Raw genomic sequence first — 12,675 nt, 5'->3', positions numbered from 1 at the left:
TCTCAGGAAGCGTGGGGCTCTCTTACTGCATGGCCTTTATACAGCCCCTGCCACCGACACATACACCAACCGAACCCTCCTCAGGACACTTTCCCTAGGATGCTTCCACAGCTGTCGTGACAAGAGATTAAAAAACAAAAACAAACAAACAAAAGTCAAGTAAAAGCATAAAGAATAGTGCAATGGATTTGAATCTTCAGGCATACTCCCCCTTTATCAAAAACTTGCTTGCTCTCAATGCTCATGGGAGCAGGAATACCAGGAAATCAAAACCAAAAAAGTTCCCTCTAGGTATTGTTTCACTCACAGCTATCCAAACTTGGAGCCCTTCTCATTTCAAGGTATCTATTTTTGAATCCCTTCTAATGTGTGTTTTGGCAATGGGTATTTTTAGAACACAGGGAAGAAGAAGAGAAAAAAAAATGCTGTGTCGATCAAGTGGAATGAAAGCAAATAAGGATGAGAATTGTCATTTCAAACATGATTAATGGGAAATTCTTCCCTTAGAAAAGGTTCGAAATTTGTTTACTTTTACATGTTTTACTAAAATCCAGAGGCATACTTGCAACTTTAATTCCATACTGAAATAATGACAAATAATATTAACAGAGAGGAAGAGACTTCATAAAACGAAATCAGTGTAGAAACATTTCTTTAGCTTCAGTCTGCATTGCAAAACCTTGTACTTCTTTCTCAATACTTAGGATTCGCTAAAGCAGTTTTGCTTTTGTTTTGGCACCAGCACTTCAGTGGATGAAGTGAAAGAGTTGCATGATGAATAATAATGAAACTTCTCAAACCAGAATTCTTTGTGTATGGATTTTTTTTTTCTTAAACTGCTTTTGTGATTGAAAGTAAGGACTATTAACATGCCACACACAACTCCACATCCTCTGACTATTTTAAAACGTTTAGAAATACTGGATTCATCCTGTTGCATGAACTGAAGACCAAAGTTCACATCGCCATGTGAGCTGGAAGCAAAATCAGTCTGTACAAAGGAGTACACTTGTTTGTTTCTACTACTAAGCTTTTTTCTACTACTTGGCTAATACATCTTATGCTATGCTTTGCAGTTGCAGAGTATTTAAAGGGAGTGGGGTAGAGAATAGAAGGTTTATTCAAAACAGATATAGCAAGCCAAACAAAATCTGAATACACTTCAGTCTCCTACTAGACACAGAGCTACAGGACAACAAGCAAATAAGACAGGCTCTGCAAGAGCCAAAGTTAGCAGATGTCATGGTAGCTTCCTTACACAATTTATTAAAAATACCTAGTATTATATTTGAAGCACAGATTTGGCAGAGGACACACAGTAGCAGGAAGTATATGGCCCACAGGCAACCTCTAAATCCAAACATACCACTCATGGCCACTGTTAAGCACGCAGGCTGCAGTCTTTCAGGCATCCACTGAGAATAAGCAAGTTTTTCCTCATGTCACTGTGCAGACACCCAGATGGACAAGGCTGTGTTATAGCCACAGCCAGCCCTACTACACAGAGAAAAAATAAAGCAGTGTGCATTTTCTCAACCCTATGCTCCAAAGAAAGAGACAGACACACTAGCTATAGTTATCGTCCTCACTTGACAGTTGCTGGTTTGGCTCAATGCGGCTTACAGGGATTATGATAACTTTAAGCAGCAGCCGTTTGGCCCCTAATCACCTCCTAAAATATTTTGTAAGACGACACACACAAATAGCAAAAGTCACATTACAGCTGCATTTACTTTTTTTTTTAATCACTCAAAGCAGCCTACAACACCAACAATTGTTACTTTACTCACATGGGTGGCTTTTCGTGTGGATAAACGCTCTCATTCACAACCCTGCCTTGAGTCTCAAGGCTCACTTCAATTTTCCTCCTTCCATTAAGTCTTGCTTCCCTTCCTGGCGACCTTCCCAGTCGTATTAGTTCTCTATATAACCACACAGTTCTTGCCTTCAATAATACCCCAACCAGTCTGAAGTCATACCCATATCCACCTGATCCCTTTCTCTCAAAGGTTTGGGGTGTTTTCAGAATGGAAGTCTATTGATATTAGGAATTCAAGCCATGCTTAGATGTAGTGGAGTGCAAGAGGTGGCAGGTGCTGTGGCAGAGAACATGCAGGAGAGAAGCTACAGAATATGTAGGCAGCAGAATATGCTACAGCATCCAGTTCAAGGCCTCTCTACTTAAGGCCTACAGGCTGGGAAAGCTGTTATTTCAAGGAGGTGAGCTGTCAAGGTAAGAATATGGAAGTAGCTAATGGAACTAATTCAGATACAACAGCTAATGTTGGCAACACTCCAACTAAGGGAAACAACTTGGTGTTAAAAATTTGAGAAGTGGCCTCCATCCAAGATGGTATCGGAACACAAGTTTAACTTTGCAGCCATGAACTCCAAACATAAGGAAAATAAAGGGTTTATGCAAGCCTAGAATTAAAAAATAACACCATTAAATATGGCAGTAGAACTACTTGGAGAAAGTTCTGAGAGCTACTGATTGAATTTGTTACCTGATCTAATACTAAAACAAAGACACAGCAACCTCTTGTTAAAGAGAACACAGCCTTAACTATGAATTTACAGCACCTTTCACTATTCATTCACATGCACACTGCAGAATTGTAGTTCTCAGTGTTACCTTCACTGCAGACTAGCAAAAAAAAGACTGGGGGTGGGCAAACTGCCTCTGGCTTCATTTGCTGTTTCATTCAGGCTTTGATTGCTATGTTTAGCACGTGAAAAATTCCTCAGTGAAATAGTGGAGAACTAAATAATCACAGACTCAAGACACTTGGCTCATCCCTCTAAAGCACACACTGTCAGCCATTTGATTCTTAACATACAACAGTTTTTGCCTTTATTCATATCCTTGAAACAAATTTAGAGATGTCACATTCCTTCCATTCTTCACCTATGATTTGAGAAGCTGCCTTGATTTCCTGTTGCAGCTGACACTGCCCTTTAAGTGAATGGAAACATTTGATGCAAACAGCAAAGGCAAAGTTAGTCTTAATGCCAATAAGCCAACAAAGTTTATCCGCAGGGAGTATATGTAGCTAGCAACAAGTCCTGGATGCTGAAGCCTGAAGTTTGAAGCTACTCATGGAAGAAGCTGAGTAGCTGGTTCAGCAAAGGAAATTAATAGGCAAAATTATTGTCAAGTTGTGTACTTGCAGCTCAGAACTAAAGAAATTTGTAGATTTGTGCATTTAAAAAAAAATCTCACATGTTCCTTAGGACATAAAATACATGGGTCCCTTCACATACATCTCTGCTAGGTTATAGGGAATGCATCCAATTCTATTCATTGCCCTTGTGGATGATGGTGATATAAATATTGAACAACAAATACAAAACCGAGAAGCATATTAAATCCTGGCTCTGACCGACCTCTTCCTCATATCGTATGACTTGCATGTGACCTTCTCAGAATTTACCAAAAGCTTGTGCCAAGGAGTTTATGAAAACAGTGCTCCTAGAAGATTTCAAGATTCTCTTCCTGGGAACCCAGAGAGCTTGCTCTGAGCAACCTGCACCTTCACTGTGCTTGTCCAAAGGTCCCCAGAAAAGCTGGATGACTTTGAGCTGCCCCACATAAACAGTCCTTTCACACTGCTCTGTGGTTTCACAGAAAGGCCCGCTCATGCTATAACCCTTGACTTGTTTCAGTCAGACCCTACCAAGTCACCCTCACAGCAGCCCTTAAAGTCTTCCACTGCATGGCAGCAGTGCCACCACCTAGTTTAACAGAAGCCAAGAAAGGCTGGATGGCAGGAATGATTTAAGCTCCTGATTGTAATTTATGAGTCCCACCTGACTGCAGAACAGAGGAGTTAAGATTCACCATGCTGGCTGCCCTCAGTTTTTGAGATTCAAACTTAGATAAAGGGCATCGGGATCACAGAGATTCTTCTTCACAGCACTGGTAAAGGCACCGGTCTGGGCAATAGGATATGCTGGTTCAGTTCGCAGAGTTCTGAATGATTCATGCGTTGTTGATTTCAGAGGTTACTGCTCTCAGCTGACTTCTCAATTCTCTGCCACAGCCTAATAAAATAAAAATCTGTTGCAGAAGATTAAGAACAGAGCTCAGGGAGGTAACTTCTTACACTGTCCCAGTACAAAACACAGGAGATCATGAGTCAGAGTCTGAAGGTTTTGCCACAGTTATCCCAGGCAAGCCAGAATTGGACATTCATCCAAGTCCCTCTGGGAAGGAAAGATAACTGCTTCCTTTCTCCCATTCACCAGTTCTATTTAAGCTTTACATCAGAAGGCCTGCCTGAAAAAATACACATTTCTGCAGTGCTTAGCAGAAGCTTAACGAAGCTCAAATGAGTAAAAGAATAGAAAAAAGCAAGCACTCCTTGAATTCCCCAAGTACATAAGACAGTGTTTTCAGCATGACTTTAATTATAAGCCTTTTCATGCAGATTAAAAAGTCATTTTATGCAGATATGCTGGAAAACATAGGCTTCTCCAGGAAAATTTGAATGAAAAGACATCGTCTCAGAGTCAGTAGTGCTAGGGCTGCATATGAAACACCTTTCAATTCAGACATTCACACAAAGCATCTTATTTTTCATAGACTACATGAAAATCATTTTTTGAGCTTACTGGAAGATAGTGGGAGTTACTGGTATGAGTGAAAATACAGGCAATCTTAAAAACTTATTTTATAGCAAGCCAGGCCCACACCAGCCATGAGAGGATAGGAAGTAGAAAAATCAGCATGAACAGAGCAGAGCCAGCTTTCTCTCCTTCAAACTGTAGTCAAGGACTATGCCACTCACCCAAACGTCAGCCACAGAGATTTTCAGACAGAATTTGATTATTTAAGTCATGCATTCACCCAGCTTCACATCCCTGCTCCCATCTAACATTGCACATTGAAGTGGTGATACCTCAGAAAAAGGGAGCCAACACATGCTCCACTATGATGTTGGCAAACGCCCGGCAAAGAAACAGCACACATGAAAGCAGGTATTTCGCTGCTGCACACAAATTACATGGGCCTTAGGGCACATAAGCTTCGCCTGCCCAATAATTCACGGTTACTCAGTGAGTTGAATCAATTTACAAACAAGCGTTAAAGAATGTAACAGCATGACTGGCTCCTCAGCTATGTGCTCATCTCAGAGTCTTGCAAAAAACAATAGGCGATTGCAGTATGGTTGGGAATCATTTGAAAAACATCTTCCTCTGGAAGTCTATGAACTTGTTTTAATAGATATAAATACAGTCATAAAAGATTAGGTAGCTGTTTGAGTGTGCCTCAGTAAATAAGAGCAATTCCTACTCTCGGACTGGGAAGACATTTCAGTTTTACCATTCATGTATTTGGGATTTTTGTCTGCTTTGCTTTTATGCAACAGCAAAACAAGGACAAAGAAACACCTTAATGGATAAATGCAAAATTCAGTTTATATCTATGTCTATAAGTGGATATTCAGGGACTTCGAAGAAGCAAGTTTTTCAAAAGTAGTATTTGCAAATAGAAGCTCACAGAGAGAGAAGGCAGACTACCACTGAAGACAAGAATTTGCTGGGAGAAGAAATGACAGCTGAGATCATCTTTAGTCAACCCTTAGATCAACGAAATAAGACTGTAAAGGGATTTTCAGAGTTCACCTGCTCCACCACTGTTCCAAAGCAGGAAGATCCCACAGTCAGGACTGATTACACAGAACCTATGAAAAGCCTTCAGCCATCAATATGGAAGAACCAAGGCAATCTACTCCAGTTCTTCAGAATCCTTAACAGGAAGATTCCCCCCCCACCCCAATAAAGCTTAAACTTCTTTCCCCACTGCAATTTAAGTCCATTATTACTTGCAAGATCCATACTAGACATACAGAGCAATTCTCTCCCTATTTTTCTTTTTTCCTTTTTTTTTTGGGGGGGGGGGGGGGGGGGCGGGGGGGGGAGGGAATGTTTCTGGAGTTTTGTTGTTGTGGTTTTAAATATGTTTACATAGTTATATCTACTCTCATCCCTCTTCTCTCTGCTAAACAATTCCAATCTTTTAACCTTTCCTCATCAGTTATGTTTTGCAGATCTCTGATCATTGTGTTGCTCTCCTCTGAATTCACCTCAATTAATGAAAAGAACTTCGCTCCACGGGAAACCAGAAATCTTCCAGTTCTGCACAGCCTCAGGGTACCTCCTCAGCTTCATAATGATATCTAAAGACAGATGGAATTTTTCCCACTGAAGGAATTATACTTGTTGCTTATTCCTACTACTAAGAGTTTATTTTCTCAATAGAAGAATACGTGGATTAGTCTAAGGAAATTACATCAACTATTCCCATACACCCCCACTCCCCTGCAAAGCACTAATGATCACCCAGCAAAGAGCCCCCACTGTGCAACTTCTAGTTGTGAGCAGTTGGACTACAGCTGGTTGACTCAGGAATGAATTTAAATAAGCTACAAAGTCATTTTTAGCGAAACAACTGGTTCAGGAACAATGAGTGTTAGTTATTGTTAAAAAAAAATTACACAGATCAGTCTTTGCTGCTTCACTTTTTTAAATATGGTACACTGCACACAGGGAAATGTTAGCATCATCATTCAAAAACATTCTAATTATGTTTAGCCAATCTAAATGCCTCAGGAAAGAGAAGTCTCCATTATGGACCCCAGTACACCACATCAGAATATAAGATGAGGAATAAAGACTCAAAGACAACAAAAAATTATGCGAGAGAACAAATAAAGTGACTTAGGGGAATAAACCTCATTGAAGCTACTCGGACTCACATTCTTAAATGTGTTAGGTATTTTTGAGGGGTTTGGGGTGGGGTCTAGAGCTATTTCCCAAAGTAAATTATTTGCAATAACAAGACACATGGCAAATTCCTAAGTGTATTACTGAACACTCACTCTTCTCCCATTTTATATCTTAAGATAAAAGTTATAAACTTGACTGTTCCTTGCTGCTACTTTCCCATCAACTCCAAAAAAAGGCTCGCTTTCCAGAGTATACATATGCCCAGCCTCATTCCCTTTATTTTTATTTTGGGGGATTTCCAGAAGAAAGCATTTTAACTTTTGCTACATGCTTCTCATTGTTTTATTCTACATGTGGTTTCTACAATCTCACAGGAAGCATCCAAGACCAGCAGACAGGCATCTTACGTTCAAACCTCTCCTTTCAGTTGCAGCCTCATGACAAGAAAAAATAGTCCCTAATTCCACCAATGCAAAATTCTAAGCACAGATTACCACAAAAATGGAGTTTGGTGCTCCCTTCTAAGTTGAGATCTACAAACGCTTAGGGAAGTTCAAAACAAATATTGCAGAAAGAAAGGGGCACTGCCTGTACATTCTTAGGAAAACACTTAATATGGCTTGCTTTGCCAAAGACGTTATTCCCCATATATAGATAGGAATCATTACATTAATACTTATACCACTAATGTTCTTAAAACTGGAAGAAGGATCATATTCATCCTCCCTCCTCCCCTCTTCCCCCCCCAAAAAGGTATCTTTGGAACATTAAACAAACACAGTAAGCAGAGAATGAGAAGAGTTAACAGAACATGTATACATGTATTTGTTACCATAATGACTTCTCCACTATTTTGGTCCTGAAAACCTCCTCCTGGTCCAGGTTTACCGTACAGTAGCAATCCCGCATCTTGTTTGGCCCCGGATACGTAGGAAGATTTTTGGCTTCACCTGAAGACAAGAAACAAAAAAAACCACAAAAGTATTATATATTAAGGTGCCATCCATGAATTAGTCATCTGTCAACTAACAGTGTCAGCAACATTGCTCAAGTGAAGTATTAAGTTTATTTTTCTTCCCAAATATTTCTTAGCCTCTATTAAACTTTGCAGCAATATTCCATTTCCAAGGCAGGAGCTCCTGACAGTCACTGAGTTCAGAGCTCAGCAGTAGCCAGCAACAACCCAATTTGTTCTGTCTGCTTTATTCACATGTATTTGGGCATATACTGCTTCCTTCCAAATTTGTGTTTACAAAGTTTTGATCAGTCCTCCTGTAGGATACCAGGAACACAATGCAGTGTGGTAATACAGCTCTCCCATACAGCCCACCAATTTTATCCCAAAGGCATTACCAGGACACAGCAAATGAGGACTGACCCCCAGCTCCACCACTCTCCACAGATGTGGAGATGGAAAACAGTCACTTCAGTTACAGCCAGCCGCCTTTTACCACACACTGGACTTCAAAGCACTTTGATGAGGTAATTAGCACTTGTGAAGCTGCTAAGGTCCTGGCACAAAGATACTCTTACAAGTCATGAGCATTTTTCAAAATAAACATTTGTTTGAAAACTGTAACAACAGACAGGTATGCATCCTATATTTAAAAACAACAACAAAAAAAAGACATAAGATTGAGGAACTAGGGGTAACAAGAGACTACAACACGAGTATGAAACAAGAATAAAACCACAGCTTTCCCCTCTACATATCCATTAATAACAAAAGCTGAGCAATAAATTTCCTAGGCAGACTGAAAACCAAAACTCTCGGACAGGAAACTCATGGCTTCGCTGAAGGACCTGAGAATTAAATCACTCATCTATGTAGTGCTAAGGACAAAACCTAGAACTCTCAAAGAATTAATAACTGAGTTTACAATGAGTGTGGTCTTATTTACCCTCACTCTTCCAGCATCCAGAGATGATTAGCATATACCATGGGAACTAGATCGTTCTCTCCTGGTAAACATACAATGAATATAAATAATAGTGCACATACCAAGGGAACACAGGTCTGCTTGCCAGTGGAGAAGGGAACTCTAAATTACAGTAATACATATAACTTTTTATCGGACATCTGCAGCTTGGCTTAAGTGCTTTTTACTAGACACATGCCTTCCCAGTCTCCAGCTCCCAAATAGCTTTACTAGTAATGAAATCATCTTGCTTCTTCCAACTCTGTATTCTGTGAAGACACATTTTCCTTTCTGCAGATTTGTTCAACAGCACTGTGATGTGTGCACATATAAATATTGAAGAACTATAGTGATGAAAGGTTAAGACAACCTGTATCCTCAGCTTTAAAGGAAAAGCGTAAAGTGAGAGAGGACTCCATGTCTTCCTGCCTGTGATCTCTCTTCTGGCACACTGTTTGCACACTTTTGCACACTGATTCATGATGTGCCCTTGGAAATGCCACACATCCACGCTTCTCACAAACAGCCTGTATGTGGGTGATCGTACATACGTATGTTTTCTAAAGCTAACCATAGCACATACAAAGAGCCATTGAAAAGGGACATGAAGACATCGTTTCAGACAGTAACGCCTCACTTCAGAGTTCTAAGTAAGTTTGCTCTCTCAGCTCAGCTGATGCAACTCGATAGCATTCTTCCCACTTCCTTCAGAGTTGTGAGACATTGTATTAAATAAAGCTGTCTCTGCTGTAATTCAAAGGTGTGACTGGAACATCTATTGGCATGCCCAACAGGGCTTTAAAGTACGCTGAAGTGTTACCAATAGTTTAACTGCAGCAGCTCTAGCCAAAATTATATTGAGGATTACCGATTGCTTGCTAAGCCTTCCTTGAGTCTATTCTGCTGTGGTACTCCTCCAACTTTTGTTAGAGTTCAGGCAAGTTGGAAATCAGATGTACTAGCCTCAACAGGTCGAGGTCTCAGTTTGTCTCCACTCCAAGTTGCACGCATCCAAATTTCTCTTATCTATTCCCACATTAAAGTCACGCGAGGCCAGCCTCTTTTCTGGATGACTCTGTGAAGTTCCCCAGAGAGAGTGAGCGTGCGTTTCAACAGGAAGAGTTTCAATAGCAGAACGATAAGGAAGTTTTCCTCTGGGGCTGGCACACTGTTCTCATGGTTCTTCCAAGAGAATGGGACAGAACTTTTCAAGTTCAAAATTAAAACGAAACAAACAAAGAAAAAAAAAAGCGGTTTCCCTTTTTCTGCACTCTTCCACTTCGTACTTCAACATGAACACACACATGCAAAACCCATTCCAGATTTTGTGATCTCAATTTCCAGATTTCTGAAGCACAACATTCACTTAAGCACTTAAAGTTAATACTTAAGTCATGTCAGAGCACTCTAAGAACTGTATTTCGAAAACTCAATTCTCCTCTTTGCTAACACACTTAGAGTGGAAAAGCCCACAGTATTGAAAGCTGAATGCAATGCAAAGGGAGACACTATTTAGCATCGCTGGAAAATGACAGCCTGCACAGTCTATACAGTAAATAAAACTTCACCACCACCACAATATTAGAAAGTGGGGCACAGAGGGAAGACAGAGAGAGAAGATATTTTACAGTAATTTCTTTCTTCAAACTGGAAAAAGGCCCTGAAAAAAACAGTAATATATTGGGTTGGTCAATTAATCAATCATGTTACTGACTTTAAGTGGAAGCTTAAAAACACACACAAAGAAAAAAACACCACACACCACATATGCTGGCAGCAGCCAATGGTCGTTCAGATTCCTCCAGTACTGAGCAGCTGAGAAAGAAAAAAATTGTGAAGCTTTCAAGCATATCTAGACTCAGCTCTCTAGCCAGACATTTAATGTCAACAAATGCACTCTGTTAGAGCTTCAGCTGCTCTTTAGATTCCTTCAAGACAGAAGCGTTCCCTCTGTGGCACTGTTTTGCCATCTACAATGAAGCTGAACAATTTACTCAGCTTTTTTTTTTTATTTTGCTACTACTGAAATGAAAAAAGAAAGCTCAGAATACTTGATATAGTCATGTACCATTTCCATATTCTCAACAACCAGAGCTGATGAGATCATTTGATTTGGGCAAGAATTTCATTGTTTAACCTGTCTGTATAGAAGAGGCATCTTCATCAATTGTATTTTCAAGAGGCAGCTCTGGTTGGTTTTTTTTTTCCTTCTCTTCATATTTCTGACACACCTGTAGGGCTAGAGAATTTAGAAACGGTTTGCAAACAAGAGGTCAATACACTCACCTTTAAAACCTTCAGTTTTCCACTTCTCCTAAGACGAAACAGAACGTTTCTTAAGATATCTAAGACCTGACAATTTAAAATACACAAGCACTTTGTTTTGGAGCATAAGGCTCCTATTTGCAGCCATAATGCAGAGTAATCAGTACAAGTTTGCCATAGCTTTTCTTTCTATCCCTACACTTCTAATAAACATGGTCTTAATTTAACTGTGTGATGCACTCAACTTAGCGCTAAGTTCTTAAACCCAGCAAAGCTGATTTTAGCTGTGGAAAAGTTATCATTCAGTATTTTGGATGTCTTTTAAAATAGCTTATATGATTCAGAATACATCACTGACTTGCTATCTTCTCCCCACGAATACTGGGTTACTACAGTTTAAAAATGGACTACCACGGCAGCACAGACAGCTTAGCTAGAGCTAGGCAGAGGGAACACAACAAACTCGAAAAAGAAGAAGGAAAAACTCAAAACCATATTCATCGTCTTTGCTCCGCCCAGTGTTATACACTCCTGCCCTGCTAAGATACTGGTAACAAAAGGGAAGCAAGGAAAAAGGCGGCTCCTTCACATATAGGAGAGAAGAGCACTGCTTAGATGCTCGTGAGCATAACTCGTAAAAACAAGAAAAACTTTGAAGATGTTTCTAGGAATAAACAAATATATACATACATATATACATTTTTTTAATGTTTTGCCACCTTACATTTTTTGAAGCATCTGGTATTTTTAATTGAATTTAGGTATTTGTCTCATCTTTGCTTTTGACACAGTCCCCCACCAGGTGCAATTTTCTGAAAAGCAGAGAATGCTCGACAGGCATTATTTCTACCTTTTAGAACAAAATTTGCTGCTCCTGTGCTTCTAAGTATTGGGACATCAGCACACATCTGTCAACATGAGCACATTGAGGAAGGCTTTGTAATGTGTCAATGAATTTAGCTTACTGTCTTCTAGCAAGAACATACTCAATTTTATCAAGATGCCACAGGAGAATCATTTCACAAACTGTTTCAGAAAAACAAAAAAAAAAAAAAAAAACAAGCAAAGAAAAACCTACCTCTAAAAAATAAACCAAATAAAATCAGCTGAGCTTTCAATACCACAGCATCTGAATTCAGGGAGCACACTGAAAGACTCCAGTACAGAAACTAAATACCTAAAATCTGAAATGGGCAACATATCCTAACCAGCAACAATACACTTTGTTTCTGCCATATTCAGGAAAACACTCTCCAAAGAAGCTCATAGGCAAGCATGTCAAGAACAAAAACAGAGCAGCGATGTATGCCACGAATGGAAAGCTGCTCCTGTTCTCCCTTAAGTTCTCTATACTAATAGAGATGCCGGAATTTGGAAAGAAAAAATCTCAAGCACCCTTTCAAGTTGTCTTTCTTCTGAAAAAGCATTATTCCATCAACATCCATACACCAAGCAAAAACAGGAAAAGGACAGTGTGTGTACACACAGCTCTGATTCTCTAATACAATTTATGCTTAAAAAGCTCTTCATACACAAAACCCAGCATATACCTAAAATATCAAGATGACAGCAAGTTTATAATAACTATCTAGTAATTTTAACTAAAACAGAAACAATGTCACTCAGAAATAGTGTGGTCAGCAGGACTAGGGAAGTGATTGTCCCCCTGTACTCAGCACTGGTGAGGCTGCACCTCGAATTCTGTGTTCAGTTTTGGGCCCGTCACTACAAGAAAGACACTGAGGTGCTGGAGTGAGTT

General features: G+C 39.7%; 1 protein-coding gene across 2 annotated transcripts in view; it reads right to left on the bottom strand.

Annotated features, from left to right (window-relative positions):
* The window catches only part of RASA3 (RAS p21 protein activator 3), a 134,131-nt gene that overhangs the window by 87,695 nt on the left and 33,761 nt on the right, over nt 1–12,675 (bottom strand). For both annotated transcript variants that reach the window (XM_065651437.1, XM_065651442.1), the window contains exon 2: nt 7,565–7,682. In XM_065651437.1, coding sequence (XP_065507509.1) covers nt 7,565–7,682 — 118 coding nt within the window. The remainder of the gene's footprint in view (nt 1–7,564; nt 7,683–12,675) is intronic.

This window comes from Caloenas nicobarica, chromosome 1, assembly GCF_036013445.1.
Source record: "Caloenas nicobarica isolate bCalNic1 chromosome 1, bCalNic1.hap1, whole genome shotgun sequence".
In the NCBI taxonomy this organism is placed as follows: Eukaryota; Metazoa; Chordata; class Aves; order Columbiformes; family Columbidae; genus Caloenas; species Caloenas nicobarica.
The sequence above is the reverse complement of the archived record's forward strand: the minus strand, read 5'-3'. Positions and strand labels throughout refer to the sequence as shown.